General features: G+C 43.5%; 1 protein-coding gene across 1 annotated transcript in view; it reads right to left on the minus strand.

Moving 5' to 3' along the window:
- Positions 1 to 13,791: 13,791 nt before the first annotated feature.
- Positions 13,792 to 26,843, minus strand: part of DPT (dermatopontin) — a 35,393-nt gene continuing 22,341 nt past the window's right edge. The window contains exons 3-4 of the mRNA XM_075564545.1: positions 19,544 to 19,651; positions 13,792 to 16,045 (exon numbers count right to left, since the gene is read on the minus strand). Of these exons, the coding sequence (XP_075420660.1) occupies positions 15,979 to 16,045; positions 19,544 to 19,651 (175 nt within the window). The 3' untranslated portion in view covers positions 13,792 to 15,978. The remainder of the gene's footprint in view (positions 16,046 to 19,543; positions 19,652 to 26,843) is intronic.

Here is a 26,843-nt window from a genome sequence, read left to right on the forward strand (position 1 = left end):
AGGTCAAGGTGAAACGAAGTTGGCAGATACCGGATGGGCGTTATCATGGCTGCAGCCCAGCACACTGCACTGAAGTCAAACCTGTGTTACCGCTGTTGCTGCTGCTGCTGCTGCGTTGCGCTGGGTGGTCTCTCCTGGTTGTGGCACTTCATTTGTGCTGGTAATTTAAGAAGCAAGCGCAGCCTCTCGTTTCTCAAGGATTTGCCCTGGGGAAGAAAAATGGCCTTCTGAGAGTTGGATGAAAGCTGAAAACTTGCCACAAACCTCTTTCCAATTAGAAGTTCTGAAGGCCATTCCAAGGAGCTCTTGCTACTGACACAGACGAATAGTTTAAGAACAGTCACAATGCCACAGAGCAGGCGAGAGTTCTGTGGACATTTAATCCACGGGCAGTACACAAAGAATAGCCATAGTGGCACACTCAGCAACTTACTGAAAATTCATAAGCAGCAAAAGAGTATAGAGATAGGAAGGGAACCAGAGAGAGTAACGTGCAAGGTTTTTAGTAGCCAGGACACATTGTACTAGAGCCTCTCGTAGCCAAATTCAGTTTTAATGAGGGCATGGTGCTATTTACAAACACAAATGAAGCATATTAAATGTCATACACATGAAGTAATGAGATAATATTAAACTTGGCCAAGACTCTGGGTTTGTTCCAATCTCAATCAGTTTAACCATTGTGTTCAGTGTGCTTTGGGTACATAAGTCAGATCCTTAATGTTTGTTTCCTTGTAGCCATGATTTTGGGGTTGATGGGTCAACTCAATGGCAACAGCTGAATTGGTGGCCCCAAGTAGGATGACTAGAGAGGATCCATGCACTTTCCGGATCAGAGGACACATTATAGATTTCCTGGTCCAAGGACAAGTAATAGGGATTTCGATCTACCTGAACACAGCTAGTCTATAAAACTGATGCTGAATGTATCGTTAGTTTTGAAAATGCATATTAAATATTTTCTCAAGTAATGAAAGAGTCGTTAGTTGCCATCAAGTCAGCTGCGATCCATAGTGACCCAGTGCACAGCAGAGCAAGACACTGCCTGGTCTGAGCCACCCTCACAAGTGTTCCTTTGCTTGAGCCGATTGTCGCAGCCGCTGTGCCATCCATCCTCTCTTTCCCTGCCCCTCTACATTCCACGCATGATAAAACTAGCTGCGTTTTTAAAAGATTGTTTGCACTTTACTTTTTACCTACTTTTATAATCAAACTACATTCCTTTTTTATAAATCATTTTATTGGGGGCTTGAGCAACTCTTAGGACAATCCATACATACATCCACAATCACATTGGTACATTTGTTGCCATCAGCATTCTCAAAACATTTGCTTTCTACTTGAGCTCTTCCCTTTTTCCCCTCCACCCCTCCCTCCCTCATGAACCCTTGATAATTTAGAAATCATTATTGTTTTTTCATGTCTTGCACTATCCTATGACTCCCTTTACCCCCTTATCTGCTGTCCATCCCCCTAGGAAGGGGTTATAGGTAGGTCATTGTGATCGGTTCCCCCTTTTCCCCTTACCTTCCCCTTACCCCCCTGGCATGGCTACTCTCAATGTTGGTTCTGAGGAGTTTCTCTGTCCTGTATTCCCTGTTTTTCCAGCTCTTGTCTGTGCTATTGTATATTCTCTGGTCTAGCCAGATTTGTAAGGTAGAATTAGAGTCATGATAGTGGCGGGGGTGGGGGTGGGGTGGGGGAGGAAGCATTAAAGAACTAGAGAAAAGCTGTATGTTTCATCAGTGCTATCCTGCACCCTGACTGGCCCGTCTTCTCCCTGTGACACTTCAAACCACATTCTTACTTGACTATATTTGTGAAATACTATTTTCAGTTGAAAACCTCTGATGAGAAATATAAGTCCTTTAACATTTTAGGATACAGTTGACTTTAAAACCTGCTAGAAGCTTGATTGATGGATCTTGGCTGAAGTTGTTTACGAGTGTATCATTGACTCTGCAAAGGCGTTTGGCTGTGTGGACCATAATGCACTGTGGATGACCTTGAGAAGAATAGGTATCCCAGAACACTGCAGTGTACTCGTGACGAACATGTACATGACTCAAGAGCCAGTTTGCAGTCATGCAAACAGAAAAAGGGAAGACTGAATCAGGAAAGGTGTGGGAGTTGTATCCTCTCCTCATATTTGCTCAATCTGTATGCTGAGCAAATAATCAGAGAAACTGGCTTATATGAAGAAAAATACGGCATCAGGATTGGAGCAAAGCACCCAAGACAGCCTTGTTCACTGAAAGTCAGGAAGAATTGAAACCCTTGCTGACGACACTCCAGGATGGGCTCCTTAAGAGTGCATTGTGACTCAATGTAACGAAGACTGTAGTCTTCACCACTGTACCAATGGATAGCATCATGAGAAATGAAAAAATGGACGTTGTCAAGACTTTTGTCTTACTTGGATCCATAATCAATGATCATGGAAGCAGCAGTCAAGAGATCCAAAAAGGCGTGGCATTAGGTAAATCTGCTGCACAAGACCTCTTTAGAGTCTTGAAAACCAAGAGTGTTACTTTGAAGACTAAGGTGTGCCTGACCAAAACCATAGTATTTCCCATCACCTCATGTGCATGTGAAAGCGGGACATTCAATAAGGAGGACCAGAGCAGAATTGGTATATTTGAGGTGTGGTGATGTAGCAGAATGTTGAAAGTCCTGTGAACTGTGAAAAAGACACCCCAATCGGTACTGGAAGAAGTGAGGTCAACTGCTCTTTACAGGCAAGGATGGCAAGACGTGGTCTTACATGATTTGGACATATTGGTAGGAGAGACCAGTCCCTGGAGAAGGTAATTATGCTTGGTAAATGGAGGGGCAGTGAAAAGGAGGAAGCCCCTCTATGATACATAGTGTCTCCAACAATGGGCTCCGACCTAGGAACAATTAAGGGATGGGAAAGGGCCAGGCAGTGTTTTGTCCTGTTGTGCACAGGGTCACTCTGGGTCACGACTGACTCCACCTCACAAAAACAACAACAACAGCAGTCTGATCTTTGTCTAGAATTTTGCCCACTTTTGGAAGTACTTTGGAATCTTATTTCCTGTCAATTTACTACTGTGTCTATTTAAAAAACCTTTTATTAGGTCAAAAGCTCAGAATAGGTAAGCTTTACATTAAACAGTTCATGTGTATTTTTAACATTTGTATTCACATATAATTCACAAACTCATATGCATTTTGTTTCAAAACATCCATCGCAACCTCCTCAATGTGCCATCACTTGTCCACCCGCAATGCTCCATTACCTGTTTCCACTGCTCCATATTTCCTAACTCTCTAAACTTTGTCCTCAGGTAAACGCTGCTATTTTTCATCTTAAATTGTTGATTATTCTAGCACTAGAGCAAGTTCAGTTCTATGGCAGTTACATAATCTTCTGTCAACTTGTGAAGGGGTGGAGTCTAGCCTGTCAATCAGGTCATAGCCAATGAGGCCTCTGTGTGGGCATGGCCTTCTCCTGAGGATTCTGGGAACTCCTATCTTCCTCCCTGGAGGTGGGACACACTCTCTGCTTGTCTCCCTGTGAGATATTTCTGTTGATAAGTCACATGGAGCAACACTGATGGAGCCAGAGCCCTGGAGCTGGAGGAGCTATGTGGAAACCCACACCAGCGTTGAGATGCTTCCACTGCCACTGGATCCATAAGACTTTCCACCACTGGCCTGTGATCTTCCTGCATTTGGCATATTGTATGTGCTGCATGAGTCTGAAGAGGAATTTATAGCCTGGCTTTGGACATATGGGCTAACATCAGACTTATGGGCTTGGTCTGAACTGGGCTGGGATGTTTTCTCAATATACAATTGCTCTTGTATATAAAGGTCTTTCTTTTTCACATATGAGTGTCTGTGAATTAGTTTCTCTAGTCCACCCAGACGAACACAAGTTCCAAACCTGAAAGGCGACCGAGGGAGCCACAAAGCTGTATTCAAACAGTAACCCTGGCCTCCTGCATGGTTTTAAGCTTTGTCCCACACTTTTCTTCCACTCCATCCAAGGCCTGCGAGTGTGATCCCTTTCAGAGCAGTTACCAGTGGTATCCAGGTACTATCTAGTTGTTCTGCCCTCAGGATTGTGGAGGCTGATGCTTGTGTGATCCATTAGTTCACTATCTTTTGATTTTCATCACTCTTGCTACCAGACAGGGAGAGACCAACTGGTGCATTTTAGATGTTGCTCTTAGACTCAAGAGCTTTTAAGATTCCAATCCATTTGCTGTAGAAGAATTTCCAAAACAATAATTCAGTATGTTGCATTCCTGTTAAAACACTTAAGTAATTCCTAAACACCTTCCAAGAAAACCATGGTGTGTTTGGATCCCATAGGTGTGCTCCAGTCATATGGGATTGTTTATATTTCCCTAAAGAGGTCATGGAACCCTGGGGGCATAACTGGTGACCATCAGGCTGCTAACCATAAGGTCAGCAATTGAAACCCACCAACTGCTACTTGGGGAAAAGATGAAGCTATCTCCACCCACAAAGATGTATAGTCTCAGAAACCCTATGTAAGGTCATACGAGCTTACGAGCTGGAATTGAGTCAGTGGCAGTGGGTGCATTGGGAAAGAGACCAGGTCTCTTTATGTTTGTGTCTTTTCAGACACTATTTCTGGTGCTCAGGTTCTTCTGCATCTGCACGTTCCTTGCCTGGCTAATCCACAGAACTGTACTTCCGAGCACTTCCCGAACACCAAGAGTAACTTAACTTAAAAATCCGCCACCATCCAGCCAATCATGTCTCACGGGGACTCTATCCAGGGTTTGTATCTGGCTTTGTAATGCTTTGCAGGAGCTGACAGTCCCATTTTTCTCCCTCAGAGTGGCTAGTGGGCTTGAACCAGGGATTGTGTTTTCTTAAGTTGTACTATGGTTAGGAACAGAGTTCAGAACAGACTTGGCAGCAACTAACAAATGAGCAGGAACATATTGAAGCCTCCGGATAGCATAATCTGTACCCGAGTACTCGTGTTCTGGTGTCAGCTAGGCCTGGGTTTGGATTCTGCTCGGATGCATAGGGGGTGTGTCCTTGAGAAAGTAACTTCCCCTTTATGGGCTTCAGCTTACTCATGTGTCAAAGGAAGGAAATGGTAGCCAACTTGTAAGCATACAGTGAGTATTCAAATGGGGCACCAGGCTCAACGTATGCACAAAATACTAAATTGTCATCAATATTGCTTGGTGCATACACTTTGAGACAACATTTAATCAAAGAACCTGCATTGTGTTCATTGAGCCCAATGCGAAATGCAGCCACACACGGGGTCAGAGACAGCTGCCCTCCTGGCCATGGAAATGCACCTCACACAGATACGGTGGATTTGCCTACCTTTCTACTTTTTCCTTTTTTGAAAATGGAATCTTTACAATATCTAATAGAGCTGAACTACATTGTTCTACTCCCTTAGATTAGGTGTCTAAATACCTTCACTGGGAGTTACTGCTAATGAACAATGATTTATGCATCTGCTGAATCTATTATAACTACCCAATCCCATAGATCTGTTTGGTTGATGATGCAGGTGACCAGCACATTCTGAGCGAATGTTGGCAAACAGCCCTGCAAGACGAGTTGGGCTAGAGCTCTGATATCAGCCCAGCACATTTCTGCTAATAGAACAAGTGTCCTGGGATTTAATCAACTGAACAGTAATGCTTATTGAACATGCTGATTCATAGGCGAACAGATTCTCAGAGCACACACAGCAAAGATAAGCAAAGCTGGGTTTCTGAATGCAGGGTGGAAATACGAGTGGAGAACAAGGAAACAAGCAAAAGTAATCAGCAGCTTGGTTGTCAGAGCAATTCCACCCACGTGGGTGAGATGTGGGTTTGTTATTTAGGAATTATTTCAGAAGGCATATGAAGAGAGTAATTGCAACTATAGGAAATGTTGAATGTGTGCCTGATGTTATCATGAAGGGGAAGGTCTAGGTTAATATGAAAAAGTAGAGTAGCAACACACTGACTTTTCACACCACTTGCCTGTCTTTCCGGATCTTGCACAACACTCCCCAGCTGGACCTCCATGATCTTATCTCTCTCCCAAAACAAAGAGACTGGAATAAATCCAAGGACATTATGTGATGTAACACCCAACTATGGAATGATAAATGCAGATGAAATCCCAATGAAAATCCTTAACTCTCAGTTAGCCTGGCAGAGGACATGATTGTTGCTGTTGGCTGTGCCCTCAAACTGGTTGCAACTCATCGTAACCCTATCCACTGCAGGGGGAACCCCTGCCCAACCCTGTCCCATCCTCAGAATTGCTATGTTTGAGTCCATTGTGGTAGCCACCATGTCAATCCACCTCCTTGCCGTTCTTCCTCTTTGGGGCTCATGTTCTAAGGCTTTGTAAACAGCCACGCTGGGGTTCAAACATCTCTCGCTGCATAGCTTTGCACAGCGGTAGTAGGCACTGTTTAGAGTTACTGCAAATAGTCAAGGGGAAAGTCGGTTGGTGCATGGAGTGGAAGGTCCCCCGTGTATATTCTCCTCCTTGCCCTTTGCTTCACTAACTCACCAGACAGTGACGGAGTATCGAGCTGGGTTAAGATCACAGAGTCCTAAGTTCTAGATGTGGCTTTGGCATTTACTCATGGACTGCCTTTGAGTAAGTCCTTTGCCCCGATGGGCTCCATCCTCCCATTGACAATATGTGAGAAGTGGACCAACGAGCTCCAAGTTCCCTAGGCCCTGCATCTGTATGCACACCATCCTGAAGCACAGCCTCACTCTCACCTGTTTGCTCAGGCAGTCTCTACTACTGGCAGACAGGCTCTTCTCTTTTCTGCCTGTCCTATTCGCTTTGATTTCACTGGTCCATTGTGATCTTCCTACCTCTGCAACGGTATAATAGGTACTGGATCGCTCACTGTAGGGTTGACTGCGAGTCTTCTTCTTTTATTCATTAACCTTACAGGATATTAGTTCTTATATTTCTATCCAAAACAAAGATCTCCCCAAGGAAGGAGTGTGGGCCAAGGTAAACGATGAATCATTCCACCTGAGAGCAGCAGCCATCACTGATGTGTGCAAAGCAGAGCAATGTGAGGATGAACCATGCTGTCATCCCGGGAGGGGCTGAGTTGTGCCCTCTGTGCTGTACATAGTCACGTGTCCGCCCGTGTCCACCCCTTCCCATGTCTCCACCCCTCTGCAGAGACCTGTGCAGTTTCGTGAGGCTTATGTCTGTGTGCAGAGAACACAGCCTTGCTTCACTCAGCGAGGACTTCTGCAGAGAGAAGTTCTCCTCTAACTGGAGCTGTTCTGTTTCACGCTAGGAGATATTTCACAGCTCCTTCTCCTGGAAGCCTCTGAGCAGAACGAATCTGCATGACATTACACTGTCATGGCAGGGGACAGGCAGGTGTGACTGGGAGCATGTTGGATTCCCCAAAACATCTTTCTGTGAGGTAATGGCTAATGAGTTCACCCTTGAGTCTGCCAATGAGAGAGGCCCGCAGAGACACCCAGGTCAGTTGAAATCCACCTGGCACACAGAGGGAAGATGTTGGAGTACCTGCACAGTCTATGAATGCCTGCAGGCAACTTAATAAACGGAGACTGCCTCGCTCTGAGAATCTGGGCCCACTGCTTCCTTTCAGCTGGTTGGTATAGGCATGCGAATGCTCAGTGGGAGGGGCAAGGAAAACGTGGCTTATAAAATTCTATACTTAGGAAATAAGAATCTGTGTTAGGGTATGTCTTGGGTATGCACTTTCATTTATTCATCGCGTTTTTGTTGAATAGTTCGAACAGAGCAGTTCATTTTCCAGGTGTCGGGGAGGGTGTGGTGGCGGCTATGGTTAGGTGCCATCAAGTTGGTTCTGGCTCATAGTGACCCCATGTCCAATGGAACAAAGTATTGCCTGATCCTGCCTCATCCTCAAAATCAATGTTCTGTGTGAGCAATGTAAGGTGATACATTAGGCAAAAATCCATAGATTGTTTTGCCTCCAAGAATTCAGATATACTAAAAAAATAAAATAGTACCTGAATGAATATGGAATGGCACCCATTTTACCAACTCAAAATCTTTGTCCCTAGTCCAGTGCCCAGGACTGTGCTGGTCATTTGGACATTGATTTCAATACAAACTTGTAGGTAGCAGCTGCAGAGAGATTGGCCATCAGTTTGACAGTGGGGAGAGAACACTTTCTGAGCACGCAAGTGACAATTGTCATTGGCTGCTATGCCAGTTTGTGATATTGTTGTGATATTGTATGTGACTGTGATGCTGGGAATAGGTTTCAGCAGAGTTTCTAGACTAAGACAGAATTGGAATAAAGACCCCGGTGATCTAATTCTGAGGAGTAGCCAATGAAAACTCATATGAATCAATAGATTATCATCTGATTGTCTCGACATGGACATCTCATCAGCGGTCATGGGAGAAAAACATCATGTTTGGTGAAAGAGAGGGTCAATGAGAGCAAAGGAGACTCGTGGAGAGATGGATTGGCTCGGTATTACAATAATCAACTCAAACATGCTGGTTGTCATGAGGAAGATGCTGCCAGGACCAGAGGAAGTTTCCTCCTGTTTTATATATAAGGATACAGTTTATGGGAGTTGACTCAACAGCATATCTATCTTCTATCTATCTATCTATCTGTCTATATCTATCTATCATCTATTGATCTTTCTATCACCAATTCTGCTGTTTTCCAACTAACTTATCACTAGTGAGTGGTTCTTAAAGGAATAAAACTAAAGATACCAGGCCAATACCACAAGAGATAGGATTAAACAACATCAAAATCACAACATCATAGTAACACCTTGCCTTTTAATAAAAGGTCATCACTTCAAAGTGCTTCAATACCAATTTTCAACAATTGCTCCTAAGAGTTCTAATAGATCTTCCCGATAAAAACAAAATTTACAGATTTTTTAAATGTCTTGAATGCTCACGTAAAACACCTTGCTGGACACTGAGACTCTGAGAGTGAGTACGAGAGAAGCCTTTGCCCTTGGGAGAATGACAATGAAGCCAGGGCAGGGCTCCGAGGCAGTCTTGGGAGACCCGGAGTTTTGAGTCAAGCCCCCAGGTCGGGTTGTTCCGGGGAGTTGGGGAAGGTGAGAAGGTAGATTTCCAGACTCCCTGTGTTTGTTTCCCATTGGCCATCTGACAGGCTGAACAGCTGTTCCGTTGTTTGGGGGGGGGTAGGGGGGGCGGTGAGGGTTGTTGGAAAGAGCACGGAGTGCTGCATATTAAATTATAACCCACTAGGCGGCCATTTAGATGATAAGGTCTAGTTTTATAATCTCCCTCTTTCCATAAAGGCACCATATGCTCACCCTTCAGCTGGAACATCAACCTAGGGCTGAACTGTTTGGCAGCTGGTGACTGTTTTTGTTGCATGAAATTAAAATTACTTTCCTGATTAAAGACAGAATCAATGGTGATTGGTTTTAAAAGTTGGAGAAGGCAGAGCTACTAAGGAAAAAGAAGTAAATTGTAAAGCTACCATTCAAGGTGAATCATAATTTATGATTTGGACTATTTCTACTCAGAGATACACATACATTCATAGTGATAACTGGGCTCCTTCTGGCCACATAGAGGCTGTATCCTGACAACAAGAAGGAAGAAGTAACACACTTGGAGACCCATTGCCTATCAAGGTGTTGTAAACAGCTGGCACAGAGGAGGCATGTTTTAAAGGTAATATGGAGTTTGAGTTAGTCTTCATTTTCTATGAGATAATAGATGGTCCAAATTGTGAAAAGTTGCAAGTCTCATGAAAGTCTGAGCTATGTGTGAACCTAGTATTTTTATTCCTTAGAATGCTTTTTGAGGTGAGTATCTTCTCTGATCCTGACTTTAAAAAAGGAAAAAGTTGAGTTAAAAAGGTTTAAATGTTCCTAGGTGAAGAATAACAAGCTCACCTAGGTTTAGGTACTACTGTACCTGCCTCCCCAACGATGGATACCACGATGGTGACCTGGTGTCGGCACCTCTCCTTAGCAAGAGCAACAGAGGCAGGCTCATGACATCTGATTGACACCTTATAGGGCGAACGGCTGCTGCTGCTGCTGCTGGCATGGTCTCTGCTGAATCAGCTGCCTTAACTAATAGAACAACATTTCCACAACAGTGTGCAGTGGGTTCCACAGAGCAGTGTTGTTCCTCAGTAGTAAGAGGAGAAGAATTTTGGAAGCAGATAGTCAAGTTGGCTAGCGGTCACATGTCTGGCCAGAGAAGAGCCTGATTGCGCTGGGAAAACTACAACATCTCGGTGAAATGGTAATGCAGATTTAAAAGTTGTTTTTCTGTGTTTGTGCATTCACTAGTGTTATTGTGACCATTGATTGTTCTGAATGATTTTTTGATGAATGCTGATTTTAATGTATGGATCAAAGCAGTCAAGTGCTTTGTGGATGAAGATCCAGCACAAAGAGATGATTTCCATAGTTAAAGAATTTAGGGACTGATGGAATCCCCCATAGATTTCCAAGTCAAGGAGGCCTTAGCTCCATATAAATAAACTGAATTACAATTGATATCTGCAAATAGTGGAATGGTGGCTGGGACTCAGGTGAGCGACCCATTCCTCCTTAGGATATCAGGATTGCATGTTGGGCATCTCAGGCTACCCGTGCTTTCTAGGGAAACTTCCTGAACTCCACATGCCCTTTTATGCTTCCAGTCAATTTGATTCCATCTCCTTCCCCATGTTAACCTCTCTGTTGAAATAATATCTCTCGCAGACTTACCAAATCGTACTGTATTGGTTCGTTGGCTTGTTGGACTCTCCTAGTTTCTAATATCCTGGAGTGCAGGAACTGTGGCTAGCACAGTGGCTGGCATATAAAAACACTACATAATTTATTGATTAACATAAACATTCAATTCCTGATTTAGTGACTGAATAAATGAATGAGAGTCGAATTTAAGTCCCACTTCTTCCATAAAACTTTCTCTTTAATAATCTATATTAATATCCACCTTAGCATATGGATTGTATTTCTAATATAGCCTATTCTTCTTATTACATTTATTGGGTACTTATGTGGAAGACACTATGCAGTGATCATTTGATCTTCACAACCCCGTTATGTAGATACCATTGTTTGTATGGGGAAGGTGAGGGACTTGGCTAAAATCAGACAGCTGTTGGAGACCAAATGTGTTCTCAGGTTACCGGAGCCCAGAGCCCACAGTTTGCCATTCTTTGAGGCAGGTCTACTTGTCCTTCAGGGCCAAGCACAGACTCAGCTTCTTTGGGAGATTTTCTTGCGACCCTCAAGTCTGGTTCAGGGTCCTCCCCTGCTTCTGGGAATAACCTGCAACCCCTGTGTCCTTTTCCCCTTTCCCCCTTTAGACTGCAGGCTCCGTGGACCAAGAGTTCTCTCTTCTTCCTATCATCTTGTTTATTTTTAAGGTCATCTTATTGGGGGTGCTTACAGCTCTTATAGCAATCCATACATCAATTGTATCAAGCATTTTTGGTGCATATGTTGCCATCATTATTTTCTAAACATTTATATTTTATTTGAGCTCTGGGTATCTGCTCCTCCTTTTTGCTTATCCTCCCTCATGATCCCATGATAAATTATATATTAATTCATAAAAATAGAGGCCCTGGAACAGGAAAATATATTTATATGGCATTACATTGAGGAAGTGGATGGACTTTGGGCCTCTACCCAAGCCCTGCTTCAACACAAGAACACATTGTTCTAACAACCTGGCATTCAGTGATGTTTACCTTCCCAGCATGGTTGCTGAAGACAAAATAGATGCACAAGTAAACGTGATGAAGAAAGCTGATGGTGCTCCACTATCAAAAGACATAGTGTCTGGGGTCTTACAGGCTTGAAGTTAAACAAGCCCATAAGGAAGAAGCACACCAGCCTGTGCAATCATGAGGTGTCGAGGGGATCAGGTAACAGGCATCGGAAGACCCCAAACAAACCAATAAACATATTGTTGAGAACGAGGGGGGGCAGAACTGAGACCCAAAGCCCATCTGTGGGCAATGGAACAGCCCCTCACAGAAGGGTCATAAGGAAGGGATGAGTGAAGCACGATGAAACACACAACGTCCCTCTGGGTCCTTGAGGCTTCCTCACCCCCCACTATCTGACCCCAATCCTGCCTTTCCCTGTAGGCTAGGCTGGTGCACGTGCACAGTTACAGATATGAGCTCAGGACACATGGAATCCCAGTCAGATAGCCCTCTCAAGAACGCAAATGGGAGTAGCCATACCACGAGGGGGAAAGTGAGGAGAGGACGGGAGAAGATACCAAGGGGGAAGGAAGACATCGGTCAGTGTAAGGTATGAAAATTTTATCTTATTTTTTTGTGGCTACCCTCTTCCGAATCTGTTGGGAAATGAATCCTCGTCTGTCTGTGTGCAGAACTGATGTGGCAACAGGGCCTTGAGAATTGGCCCGGTATTGCCTAGGTATTTTCTACTAGTGTTGGGGCTGTGGCATGAATTTTCCTTCAACTAAGTCCCAGGATCCTATATTTTGACAAAATCCTTTACACATAATTGAGGGCAGATGTTCTTGTCCACAGCCTCGCAGGAAACCACAATGATAACTTAGACAAATATTCTCATGTCCAGATCAAGCCCAGAATGGCCTAATCCATGGCTCCACGGAGAACATTAGCAGAAAGCCTTGAATGATGATGACACAAACAGGGCTTGTCTTAGTCCTCACACTGACATGGGTTCTGCTGATGGATCTATATAAAGAATACGCAGAGTTATTAACAGGCTTACTCTCTCTGACCTTACCAATATGCAAAGAAGAGGTTTTTCTCAAAAAAAGAAAGAAAGAGAGAACAAAATTCCTCTATTCCTTTTGGCCCCAGAGTCTCTTACTGGGCAGCTCTATGTTTTTGGCTTGATTTTTGCTCTTTTGCCGTCTCCTGGATGGCTTCTCCCCACTGCAGGTTTCCTCACCAGCAGTCACCAGACTCGGGTCCTTCCACAGCCACTCGCGAACCTCTCGTGTTAGTCTGGGCGGCCAATCAGCACTGCTTGTCTTCATTCCAGCAGTGCTCTGTGCAGCAGAGGCGCTTTCCTGGCTGATGTCCTGAACTAGCACTGCAGTTGCTAAAATATTAATGGCTCTCTCTCTCTGAAAAAAAAAAATAGCATTGTGAAGTTTCTTGGTATAAATTAAAATTTCCAGAGAGTTGGAAACATGGAGGTAGTAGACAAAAATTATTCTTCTGAAAACTGTCTCAGAGTTAAAGCAAAAGTGGACACATCTCTGCCCTCCGACCCCCATCAAAGTGCTAGGGTTTCACTGTGAGAGACGCAGTCTCTGCTGGCCGAGAGCCAGCATTCTGACCACGTAGGTGTACTGTGTAACAAAGCAGATGAGTCCTGGGGCTTTGCTCAGCAGGGTCCCCTGGGACTGAGGAGGAGGGAAGGCCAGGCTAGAGCAGAGAGCCGCATCTGAGTTATGCAGATAAAGTGAACATGGGTTCCTATAATGAAAAATGCCTCTGACTGGGTGTGGAGGAGGGCTGAAGAATACTGAGGGAAAACATCCAGGTGGCCTCCACTGCAAAGAACTGCCGTTCCCCCTGTTGTCCAATTCTTAATTAAAACACTGAGCACTTCATGCTGTAATTATGTAGCTTCCCACCCATATCTCTCATTGTCCTCATGGCATCCCTGTTGATTGGCACAGCGCTTGGCACGCATCACCATGCTCAATGGTGTTTTCTGAATGGACAGATGAGTCATTGAAACAGACAGACTCCAGAGCAACGGCTGACCCTGAACAGTTGCAGACTAGTGAATGTCGATATTTTTATTCCTTTTATAATGAAGAGCATATAAAGGGTTGGCAAGAGATACAGCTCAAGAAGAAGACAGGTGATCTCAGTGGTGTCACCGTGGTCCCAATCACCGGCATCATCTTCCACCCGCCGCCCGCCGCCCACCGCCCACCAAGGGTCTCAGGCTGCCATAGACCAGACTGAATTGTTTATCATCAATTCTCACCGGACAGTACTAGGGGACACACATAACTGTAAGTTGCTTAAGTGTTAGTTTTGTAAGTTGTGACTGCAGGCAGTGCCAGAGTTAGGAACGAGACCCATTCCTAACTGCATCTTTACAGATTTATGAGCAATTTGCACCAGGTGCCTATGGTTTTTAGTTAGCCTTCCTTTAATGCAAGAGTGGGTTTAAAGCCGTTGTCAATGATTTAAACGCTGTGTATGTGGCAAGTGAAGGTGATGGTGATGAACTTGTTGTGAGGGGGGTGGGGTCAACCCTTTTGAAACGAGGCCAGACTGAGAAAACACGGAAGGGGGTTGGCGTTGTCCATACGGGAGATGTTCCTAACCCAAGAACTGCCTGTACCAACAACAGCATTATTTTGTAGACTCGGGCTACCTGGAATCACAACAGCTCAGTGACTGAGCAGGAGCCGTTTATAAAGCTTTCTTCTTTCTTTCCTTTAAGTACTACTTCATTCGTTCTAAAAACGTTACTGGTATAAGTGCACAACTGCTGGTTACTGCAATACTTTTGCTAAAGCAAGAGAAAATTCGACAGTGTCAGAGAGCATAAAAAGTGGTGGCAGAAAAAGAAACAAACAAAAAAACACACCCAAACAATAAAACTGTAGTGTACGCTCAAAGCACATGCAGGGCAGCACCATGTGATCTGAAGCATCATTGTCGCTGGGTAAGCATGACGCTGTGACACAGTGCAAGGGAAGATTGAAAAGTAAATTGGCATAGAACTTTAATCTTGTCGATAGACTGATTACAGGTAAGCTGAGCTGAAAAAATGGTTTTGTTGTTTTAACTAAGTACAGGGATATTTTTATCTTAAAATATCAAGTTTTTCTGAAAAACAAAGCTTCCAGTCATTTTGATGTCACCCCTTCTGACAGTGTCACCTAGTGTGCTTCCCACTCTTCCAGTGATGTCACCGGACTGTACTAATTCACCCCTGGCCCCCCCCCCCCACCCCCACGGTCAAACAACCCTAAGCTATACAGAGAAGGGAGCTGGAGCCCCAGGCCAGCCTTTCCCACCCAGCTAGTCAGGATCAATCCAGGCTAAATTTTCCAGGAGCTCCTTGTGGCAAATGCAGGCCTTCCAAGGCATCCTGGGCTATTCTCCCAAGACTCACGCCGCCTTTTTGACTTCCCAAAACAACCTGGCTGCTCACGACGTCGAGCTCCCAGCCTGAACGTCCTTGTCTGTCCTCTCCTCGTCTTTCTATCTGACTTGAGAGTGCCGCTGACAGGTTCTGCCAGCGTGCGCACACATTTTCATGACTGGGTATGCTGCGCTGCTTTTTCTGCCTGAGGGAATTCTGGTCCTAGCTTATCAGCTCTGCTTCCAAACCTTCTCACCTCCACATTTCACCTTACATTGCCCTCATAGCTGGTGCTCAGAACTTTGCACTTGAACTTTTAAGCATGTGCACCTCATGTGGAGAGGGAGAGTGGAAGCCCCTCCCCTCCAGGCAGGGGGGCTGCCCTTGGTGAAGACCCTGGATTTCATTAATGGATACAGCTGAAGACAAGTTTGAGTGCACACACAGCCCAGGGTCTGGCCCCGTGGCCCTCACCATGCTGACCCTTTCCAATGTGCTTCTCAGCACCAGACCTTGTGACAGCTCATTCTGCAGTCAGAGCTGTCGCAAGGCTGCGACAAGTGCTGCCCGAGCGGGCTCTTCTCCCAGCTGAGAACATGCACGGTGCATTTGTGATGCGCAAGCAGGCCAGTGTCAGTTGCTATGGAATATGCTGAAAGTGTGACATACGGTTTAATTGTGGATTTTATTGTAAGTAGGATACGAGTCAGAAAGACCCCAAAAGCTAATGGAGCAGCTACCAGCTCAGGGAGAAAAAAGAGAGAACAGTAGAAACAGCTAGTGGAGATCCACCTATAGTTAACCCACGTGGGCACCCCAAGGGCCCTTGCCCCTTCCCTTCACTCGGGTTTGCTATGTGGCCAATCTAAACGTTGGCAAATTCACAGTCATAGTCTGTCATCCGGCACATTATGAACTTCCATTGACGATCCCTGGAGGGAGAGAACCAGAAAATTAATGTCAGTGAGAAGACACTGAAGGAAGGAGCCTTCTGGGGACAAAATGACAATAAAGGACATTGGGCACTTGGAGCTGCAGAGACACCTAATCTAACTTGCTCTTCAGAGACACCGCTAGCAAAAACTCTAGAGAGTTGACAGACCACCCCTCTGAGAGGTCAAGTGGTCTGGATGCCTCCTCCCCTTATTCAGGTTGCGTCTTAAACTCAATGATTAGTTTGCTGGTTACCAAGATTCCTGTTCATCTCTATTCATGTCCCTTCACCCCAAGGCACCCCAAGGGCATGTGGGTACACAACTTGCAATAAACACAATTATGTAACACTGTCTCCATTTCATTCTCTTTTAGGCCCACACAGAGTTACAGTCTTGGAAACCCACAAGGGCAGTTCTACCCTGTTTTGTATGGCCGTGTGAGTAAGGATTGAGGCACTGACTCGATGGCAGTGAGTTTGTTTCTCCCCCCGGGGGGGGGCGGGGTTGCAAACACTTCAAAGGCTCGGCTATGGGAAACCCAATGAAAACCCACTCGTGTGTCAGAATCAGCTCAACAGCAACGATCATTCATTTCCCCATTTAGTCTTTCTTTTACTGAGTATTTACCAAGTGCTCGCTTCCGTGTTGGTTACGAGTTGGGCTTTGATCAGCAGTTCAAAATCACTAGCCACTCCTTGGTGCTTTCTACTCTGTACAGTCTCAGAAACTCATATGGGCAACACTCCCCTGTCCGATTGGATCAAGTCATAGAGATCCAATAGGACCCAGTGGCAATGAGTTTGGTTTGGAGATTCTGTATTACACACACTATGTTTTCCTTCACAAAATAGTATTACAGAGAAATGAAGGGAGAATTTTAATATCTCTTTACATGAAAAAGAAAATGCCTTCGATTTTGATTAACAAATTGCATCACATATTTGTTTTAGTGGGCAGGAGAACCCATAGACTTGCCCAATTTTGAAAAGTATGGTTTGAATATATTTCAAGAAATATTCTTTGTTAAGGGCAAATTCATGTTCTTTGTTCATATATTTAACAGCAAAAACCAAAAATGTATTAAGTATCTTCTCTGCGTGGCCCACCTCTGGCCTAATATAGATTAGTGATGATAATGGCAATGGTAATATTAATTACCACAACAGTTTACTGAGCATCTCCAGTATATCCAGCATGGTACTAGATTTCTACCTGTTTTCTTATTTAACACACCCAATGATTGCTTGTACAGTTAATCAAACAGGTTTGGGGGAGGGGTATGGGCGGGAGAGGGGAATACTAGACTCGGAGAGAGGCTTTAAAGTAAGCGTTCGTTATGTCGTGTGCTAGTTCCCATTAGATCAATTTCAACTTAAGTGGCAAGATTCTTGCCCAAGTTTCTTGGGCTCAGATCTTTCCCTTTCTCTTATGCCACACTATTCTTTCACTCAAATCTTGCTCTTTGTCTTATGCCCATAACATACCAGGGAACATTATCGTCAAGTCTTTGGCACACTTCCAACAAAGGGGAAAGTGTCTCAGTTATTCTTTATTGATCCGGGTGCTGCATGGCCTTAGAATTGTCCTCTCTTTCCAATTTGCAAGGCCTTTTCCTAGTTCAGGCTTTCCTAACCACCCAGATTCAAAAGACCTCTGACATAAGATCACATGACCTGACATTTATCTTACTATTAAATGATATTGAGAAAAAAATCAGACTTGGTCCTTGTGGCAGTTACATTATTTTCTGTCAACTTGAGTGAAGGGGTGGAGTCTAGTCTGCCAATCAGGTCATAGCCAATGAGGTCTCTGTATGAGCATGGCCTTCTCTTGAGGATTCTGGGAACTCCTGTCTTCCTCCCTAGAGGCAGGTCACTCACTCTCTCTGCTTGACATTCCTGTTGACAAGCCACATGGAACCACACTGATGGAGCCAGAGCCCTGGAGTTGCATCCGCTGCCATTGGACCCACTGGACTTTCCACTTACTGGTCTGTGATCTTCCTGCATTTGGCATCATTGCACATGCTGCGTGAGTCTGAAGAGAAATTCATGGGCTAATATCAAACTTATGGACTTGATCTGGACTGGATGGGATGTTTTGCCAATGCATAATTACTTCTTGATATAAAGCTCTCTCTTACACACATATGAGTGTGTCTGAATTTGTTTCTCTAGTAAACCCAGACTAACACAGTCCTATAAAAGACTTTACAGGGACTCTATAAGCTTCAATCTCTGACTTCTCTTCATGATCGTATCCCCAAAATAGTGGGGAAATTAGTTAATTTTTAAAAATTATAGACATATTAAATATGTTACAAGGTAACTTCAATTTAGTAAGATGGTATTTCATTAAAAATATAAATACACAAAAATGATTAGTTATGCATGTGCTTTTCATCTTTCATTATTTAATGAGCTAATATAAATTTTATTTGGTTAGCAAAACATTGACCTAAAACTTTTCATGAACTCATCTACCATATAAAGGAGTACCACCTGACTAAGGGTAGGTCAACCCAGCCTTGTAACAACTTTTATTTACCCACATCTCTCTCCCCATCAACAGGTAGACACATTCTTGTTTTCTCTGATTATTTAGCTTTGGTTTTATATACTTGAGATAAGGATAGAGTTGGCTGTGAAAGAAAGGGAAGAGGAAACGTTGGTGCTGGGTTTTCGTTGCTACTTAAATTTTCCTCTTTCTCTCCTAAATGTAGTTTGTAAGTTTTAGGTGTGTTTTTTCTTTATTTCTTTCCTCTTTCATTTCTCTCCCACCTGAAAAAAAGCCCCCCAAAACCCCAAACCGAACTTGCTGTCATCCAGTAGATTTCAACTCAGAGTGACCCTCCAGGTCAGGGTCTAACTGCCCCCATGAGTTTCCTGTTTATGGGCATAGAAAGTCCCATCTTTCTCTCTCAGAGTGGCTGTGCTTTAGAACTGCTGATAGCTGCGGATCATAGCCCAATATGTAACCCTTATGCCACCTGAACTCACTGCCACGGAGCCAGTGCTGACCCATCGTGGCTCCACAGGTCCAGCTAGGACTTCCCCGGCGTGTTTTCCAATACTGTTGGTAGGAGCAGAGACCTCATCTTTCTCCAATGCCACCTAAAGTGGGAGTTAGATAAAGGCAAGCGATTGGGGAGAGTTCTGTATAACAGTAACGGTACGCCTCCAATCTTTTGCCTTCTCCTGTGAGGACAAAGTGCTCTTGCACTTGGGTGAGAGTGAGAGCTTAGACCGTGATGGGATGCCAGTTTAGGATTCTCTGCTCCGGACCAGGAGGAATCCTCATCTCCACAGCAGAGTTGCTCCATGAAATGAGCTCATAGAAACAGCTCATTCCTCATTGCTTCCCATTGTCCAGTCAACCCCTGGCCAAGAAAATACACCATGGAAAATCTGGGATAAAAATTCTAATAGACTCATGCATGCATGGAATTAGTCCTTGGGCTCATTGACCCCTTGCCCATGAGAATTCTAGATGCACCTTTCCACAGCCGAGAAGGTGGTCGTGGCTCCCCGGATATAGTAGTCATAACTGTAGGAAACCATGTCTACATCTTCACCATAGTGGCCTGGATACTCTGTTGTCAGCCTGTGTGGAGAGAACAAAGGGTTAGAGGACACAGATCAAACATATTATTGTCACCATATGCTTGCTGGGAGCAAGCAGGAAACGTGAGATAAAATTTGAACATGAGACAAAGTTGAAGTGGGGTTCTATGGCCACTACAGAACCATCCCATTCAAGATAGATAACTCTGCTGTATCCTGTCACTTCCCATCTTCCTTTGGCTTGCCATCAAACGACACACAGAAAGGCGTGGATCAATTGCTGGCCTTGAGAAAATATCAATATTAATCTCATTCTATGTAAATCTCAAATAGTGATGCTTTCAAACTGTGAATTATGATGCATTAGTGGATCATGAAATCAATTTAATTAATTCTGACCAGTTTTAAGAAAAAAGAAAAAGTTGTGTGTGTGTGTGTGTGTGTGTGTGTAAACTTTGTTTAATGCCACCCACTACCATTCAGTCATTTCCCATATAAGGGGGCATAGTGGGTTACAAGTTGGGTTGCTAACCACAAGGTCAGCAGTTCAAAACTACCAGCCACACCACAGGAGACACATGAGGCCTTCTATTCTTATATATATTTACAGTCTCAGAAACCAAAAAGGTCGTTTGAACTCACATCTTTACCTGCCCTATAGGGTCACTATGGGTCGGAATAAACTCCATGGCAGTAAGTTTGGTTTGGGAGGTTGTAAATTTTGTTGGAGAAACAAAGGGAGTTAAGTCACATGCCAACCTCTACGCTTTCTCACTGCCATCAGTTCAATTCGAATGCACTGCAACTGTAGGGGACAGACTAGAACTGCTCCCTGGAAGCTCTGAGATTATAAATCTTTACAGGGTCAGTCTCATCTCTCTCTTGTGGATAGGCTGGCAGGTTCAAACCCCTGACCTTGCAGCTATCAGACCAATAGTGTCCTGTGTGTACCTGGTGTGTGTGCACATGCATTTATATAACGGGGAAGTTTAAAATGTATTTGTTACTATAAACCAGAATCAAAAAAGTACTTGAAAAGCTCTGTAAGGGTAGGAAGGAACACTGTTGATATAAGATCAGAGGTTCAAACTCGTGACAAAAACAAACAAACAAATAAACAGAAAGTGACACTTCCTAGTAAGGGTTCTGAAGAGAGAATGGAATTTAAACTTGCTGAACTGGAAACGGAGATACGTGCCTGGGAACCTGTCAGAAGACTAGGAGACTATGGGGAATCAGAAGAAATCAGCACTTCCCATCCTGTGGCTCTGGGTTTCCTGAGGGTGGGCAAGGGCCAAGTGTCAGTGTGGGCCCAGCCTCCTTGTGAATGACTAGCTCAGTTAGGCATCCTTTTGGCAAAACATTTCATCCTGAACACTGCTCACATTCTTAAAACAATTAAAACAATCAAACAAGCCTTCAGCTTGCCAAGGGGAAGGGATGGGCATGTCAGGAAGATTATTTAATTTATTCAAATGAGTAATTTATTTTTCTTTTAGCCTGAGCCTTTTTTACTCCTTTTCAAAAAATCTCAATCTCTCTCTTTACACGTGTGTGTATACATATACATCATGTACATCCACATACTCATATACCTATACATCCTCTTTCCACTTTTGGATTATTGGCTCCTGAGGTACCAGTTCTCCCTTTTTCTGCCTCATGCAGTGCAGACAGATGCAACACGACCTCACAGACTGAGCGGATGGTCAGTGTCCTGGCTGCTTTGCTATAAGGAGATGCCCTCAGAACTGGGCTCAGCTACATGCTGCCACTGCCTTTTTAGAAGGAAAGGAAGGATCTAGTGCAGTTTCCAGAGGAGGCCAGTTCTGATCATTGTCAGAGATTTGCTTCAGAACTGATGAAGCTGTCAATCGTTGAGGGAAAGGGTGTTTTCATTTATTCCTTATAGAAAATGATTCTGTGAGGAGGGAGGGAGGAAGAATTGTGGCGGAGGAGAGAAGGAACCACATGCATGTAGCGTTATTTAAAAATAATAGGATATTATTGCTGCTGCCTCAATTTCTTGAGATAGGTTGTGTAAACATATATAGATATTTATATTTAAAAAATACCTCCAGATTCCTTATTCCTCAAATCTAAAGGGCGGTACGAGTGGCTTTTAAAAAAGGTGAAAAATGAAAATGATTTGGAGTCATTAGCAACAAACAAGTGATATATATAAATACAGAGAGAGAGAGAGAGAGAGAGAGAGAGAGATGAAGTGACTCAGTTTGAGATTTTCAAAAAGCCCACCCCTAGTAAGACTTTGTGATCACCAAGTGGTTACACCAAAAACGAATTTCATAGCTCAGGCTTGTCTCTTGCATTGATTTAACAAGTCAGCAATTTAAGTAGTAGCTGAATTGATTCCAACTCTCAATGACCCTGTGCGTATAAAAATCAAATGACTCCACAGCATTTTCAGAGGCTGATTTATTGGAAAAAGATCACCAGGTCTTTCGTCTGAGACACTAAGCGGTGGACTTGAACCTCCCACTGCCAATTTAACCGTCAAGCATGTGAACTCTTGGCACCACCCAGGGATTCCTGCTCACGAGTAGGACACGTGGGTTTGTGGGAAGTCCTTATGGAGACCACCTTGCAGGGTGTGTGAGCATGGAGATGGGACCTTGTTTCTGGGAAGCAGTTTCTTATGCCCCAAATCAGTTAAGTGCCATGTCCTCAGCCTTGCTGAGGATACTAGAGATGCACACAACACATACTTCCAACCATAAACTGGAAGAAATCCCCAGTACTCACATGGCGATAAACCGGAATGATATTTATAAGGATTTTAAAAAGTGAGGATAAAATGTGAATGTTTTCCAATTCATTCCCAAGAACTCAGCTGAAGTTCAAGTAATGATTTGAGCAGCTGCTTCTGTGTGACCCCATGTTCTAACTGTTTTGCTTCTCTCGGCTCTACTACCCAATGAGCGCCTTACCATAAATAACTTATTCTTATGTCCTATTATTTGCTAACATCCTATATTGGTCATTTTATTTACAGAACACTGCATTCATGATGATGATCAATATACTGAACTTTCTGCCTCATGTCTACTTTTTATGATTTGATTGGAAGTCCTTGAGTGATACAAACAGGCGATATGATTGGCTGTTGGAACTTATCCAAAGGCATCTCAGAAGAAACATCTTGTAAGTTCCTTCCCCCAAATCCGCCATTGAAAACTCCATGCAGCTCAGCGCTGCTCTGACACATACGGGGACACCATGAGTTCTAACTGACCTGACAGCAACTGGTTATTGGATTTTATGATCTAAACCAGTAGTGGTCATGGAGGAGCAAGTCACTCATTGTGGAACTGATTTGCTAAGGTTGACCTACAGTCCATATCCAGGTAAACAGAGGATGACCCTTTCTGAAAGTCAAATAATTGAGATTTTCAAAACAGAAATTTTCAATCTTGTTCTGAAACCTTTTCAGTTAAAGTACAAGAAACGGGAATCTCTGATTGGAGGGCATTGTTCATAGTGCGGAATCCTTAGCTGGTGCTCAATCTGATGCTGTTGGAGTTATTTTTAAAAAGATAGGAAGAATAAGTTCCAAAAGCAGTTATGCATAAAGGAAGGCATCCATATGGTGGTAGCCACCCTGCTTCCCTTCCAAAGAGCTGGGTAAATTGGCCAAAGGTGAAAAACAATGGCCAACAGCTTTACTGGAGGCTTAGTGCCCTCTTCTTCAGACATCAGAGCGCTGGATGTGCATGGAAGGGTATATATTGTGCATATCTCCTCTCTTGTGGAAATTTGAATGTATCTTAATAGTCATCTGAAGAGGAACCTTTCAGCTTAGTAGGCACCCAAAATATGACTGTGAACTAGCTGCTTCTTCAAAGTAGAGTCAAACACAATAACATGGCTGGAGTATAGCCTGTGGGAGTAAGCCTGGGGAACTTCCATTTGCTGGTAGGACATGACTCAAAAATGAGAAGAAATAGTTGTAAATATCGATTATTAATTGGAACTTGGAATTTGCAAAGTATGAATCTAGGAAAATTGACAGTTGTAAAAATTGAAATGGAACATATGAAAATTGACATTAGGTTTTGTGAACTAAAATGAACTGGTATTGACCAGCTTTAATCAGAACAATGCAGGAAGCACCAACAGAAGATGGCAAGACTGCCCAGAATCACTGTACCAAACAGAACTAGTCAACATTCAGCTGGTTCAAGGAGTGCCATATGAGTAAGAACCAACAGTAATTGAAGGAAGAAGATCAAGCTGCACGGAAGGCATTAGCCAAAAACAAGGCTCCAAGTACTGATGGAACACCAATCAAAATGTTTCAATAACTTTATGAAGAACTGGCAGTACTCACTTGTCTATATCAGGGAATTTGGAAGACAAATACTTGGTCAACGGACTGAAAGAGATACATATCTGTACCCAATCCAAAGAAAGGTGAACAAAAAAATCCAAATTATAAGACAATATCATTTAGATCACATGCAAGTAAAATCTTGCTGAAGATCATCCAATAATTGTTGCAGATCACTGACACAGAGCTGCCAGAAGTTCAGGATGGATTCAGAAGATAAGGTGGAACAATGGATATCATTGTCGACATCAGATATATCTTGGCTCAAAGGAGAGAATATCATAGGGATGTTTACTTGTGTTTCGTTGACTATCCCAAGTCATCTAACTGTGTGAACCATAACAAACTATGTATAACCTTGAGATGAATGGGAATCCCAGAACACTACATTGCACTATCGAGAAACCGGTATGTGGATCAAGGGGAAGTTGTGCAAACAGAATAAGGGAATACTGCATGGTTTAAAATCAGAAAAAGTTAGTATCAAGATTGTATCCTTTCACCATACTTGTTCAATCTGTATGCTGAGCAAATGATCAGAGTAGCTGGATTATATGAGCAAAAATGTGGCATCGGGATCGGAGGAAGATATTAACAATGTGGGATATGCAGATGAAAGCACCTTGCTTGCTGAAAGTGAGGGGACTTGAGGCACTTGCTTATGAAGAATAAGAACTATAGCCTTCAGCATGGATTATAACTCAATGTAAAGAAAGGCAAAATCCTCAAGACTGGACAGGTTGTTAACATTATAAATGAAGGGAAAAAATGAATTTGTCAAGGATTTAATCTAATTTGGATCCACAATCGATGTCCATGGGAGCAGCAGTTGAGATAAAAGGATGCGTTGCCTCGGAGGAATGTTTTGCAGAAGACCTCTTCAAAGTGTTGAAAAACAAGGATTTTACTTTGAGGGCCAAGGTGTGCCTGACCTAATCGCCTCCGATGCATGCGAAAGTTGGACATTCAATCAGGAGGATCAGAGAAGAATTCATGCATTGGAGTTGTGAAGCTCGAGAAGGATATTGAAAGTGCCATTGATGACCAAAAGGGCAAATAAACCTTTTTGGTGAGAAGTACAGTTATGATGTTCCTTAGAGGCAAGGATGGTGAGACTTCACCTTATGTACTTCAGACAAGTTGACAGGAGAGCCCAGTCCCTGGAGAAGGACATCCTGCTTGGAAAATGATCGGTTCAGTGAAAAAGAGACAATCTTGGACAAGATGGATTGATAACAGAGGCTGCATCAATGAGCTCAAACACAAGAACAATTGTGAGGATGGCATGGGACCAGGCAGTGTTTTGTTCTCTTGTACATAGGGTCACTATGAGTCAGAAAGGCAGCTAACAACAACAATGGTGTCTGAATGGTCCAAATAAGTATCACAGCACAGGGGGTTATTTCTGAATTTAATTTTCCATGTATCTTCCACAGAGCTGAGCTTCTTCCTCATGGTTTAGGGCCAAGGATCATCTGCAAGCACAGTCACTGTGACTCATGTTGACTTCGTTCATCGTGTCTCATCACAGTTGCCTGCACATGGATGAGTACAGCGCCACCTCCAACGTCTCCAACCAACCATTTCTCCACCTCCAACATCTCCCACCAACCATTTCTCCACCTCCAACATCTCTCATCAACCATCAACATCTCCCAAGAACCATTTCTTCTCGCTTTCCCTGCTAGTTACCCACGGTTCTGCTAACAGATACTTCACCCACACTGCAGGTCTAGACTGTGTAAAGAGCATGGATTGGAAGGTAGACAAGAACCTGTCTGAATCAAGCTTATGACTCTGGACAAGGTATAACTTCTGGGCCTCAGTTTCCACATGTTCATAATAGTATCATTATTCCAGCATATGTGGGTAAAATGATCTAATGCATGTAAAGTGAAAGCACAGCATTTGGCGCATGGCGGGTGATTAATAACCACAGGAAATTATTATGGTGGTGCTGGTTGTCGGGAACAGGATCATCAGGAGGAACTCAGTAAAATGCCATGAATTGTGCTTATATTATATTAGTTTACATCCACTGACTAATTGACTGATTAATATATAAAGCTATCAATTAATTAATTAATTACCTTGCCCTTGCTGAATCCCTACCAGGCCTCTCACACCCTCCTTGCTGCTGATTTTGGATCACATGGAAGAAACACACCAGCCTGTGTGACCACGAACTGTCGAAGGGATCAGGGATCAAGCATCAAGAAACAAAAAATCATATCATTGTAAATGTGGGTGAGTGCAGAGTGGAGACTCAAAGCCCCATTGGAAGCCAACTGGACACCCCCTTACTGAAGGGTTGTGGGGAGGAGATGAACCAGTCAGGGTGCAGGGAAGCAACGATGAAACATATAACTTTCCTCTAGTTCTTAAATGTTTCCCCCTCCCCCCACTATCATGATTCCAATTGTACATAGGTACAGAGAGCAACTGGAAACACAGGGAGAGAACGTGGAGTAGAAAGGGGGAACTGATTACAAGAATCTACGTATAGCCTCCTCCCTGGAGGAGGGACAGCAGAGAAGAAGGTGGGGGGAGACATTGGACAGTGTAATATATGACAAAATAATAATAATATATGAATGATGAAGGGTTCATGAGGTAGGGGGAGCGGGGAGGGAGGGGGAAATGAGCAGCAGATATTAAGGGCTCAAGTAGGAGGCAAATGTTTAGAGAATGATGATGGCAACAAATGTACATATGTTCTTGATACAATGGATGGATGTATGGATTGTGATAAGAATTGTATGAGCCCCCAATAAAATGATTAAATAAAAAATAAAATGAATAAAAGTAATCCTAAAGTAATTTTTTTTAAAAAAGAGTAGGGGCTAATGATTCGCCTTGACCGTGTGCTTTGGGATGAGACCAA

Source organism: Tenrec ecaudatus, chromosome 1, assembly GCF_050624435.1.
Source record: "Tenrec ecaudatus isolate mTenEca1 chromosome 1, mTenEca1.hap1, whole genome shotgun sequence".
In the NCBI taxonomy this organism is placed as follows: domain Eukaryota; kingdom Metazoa; phylum Chordata; class Mammalia; order Afrosoricida; family Tenrecidae; genus Tenrec; species Tenrec ecaudatus.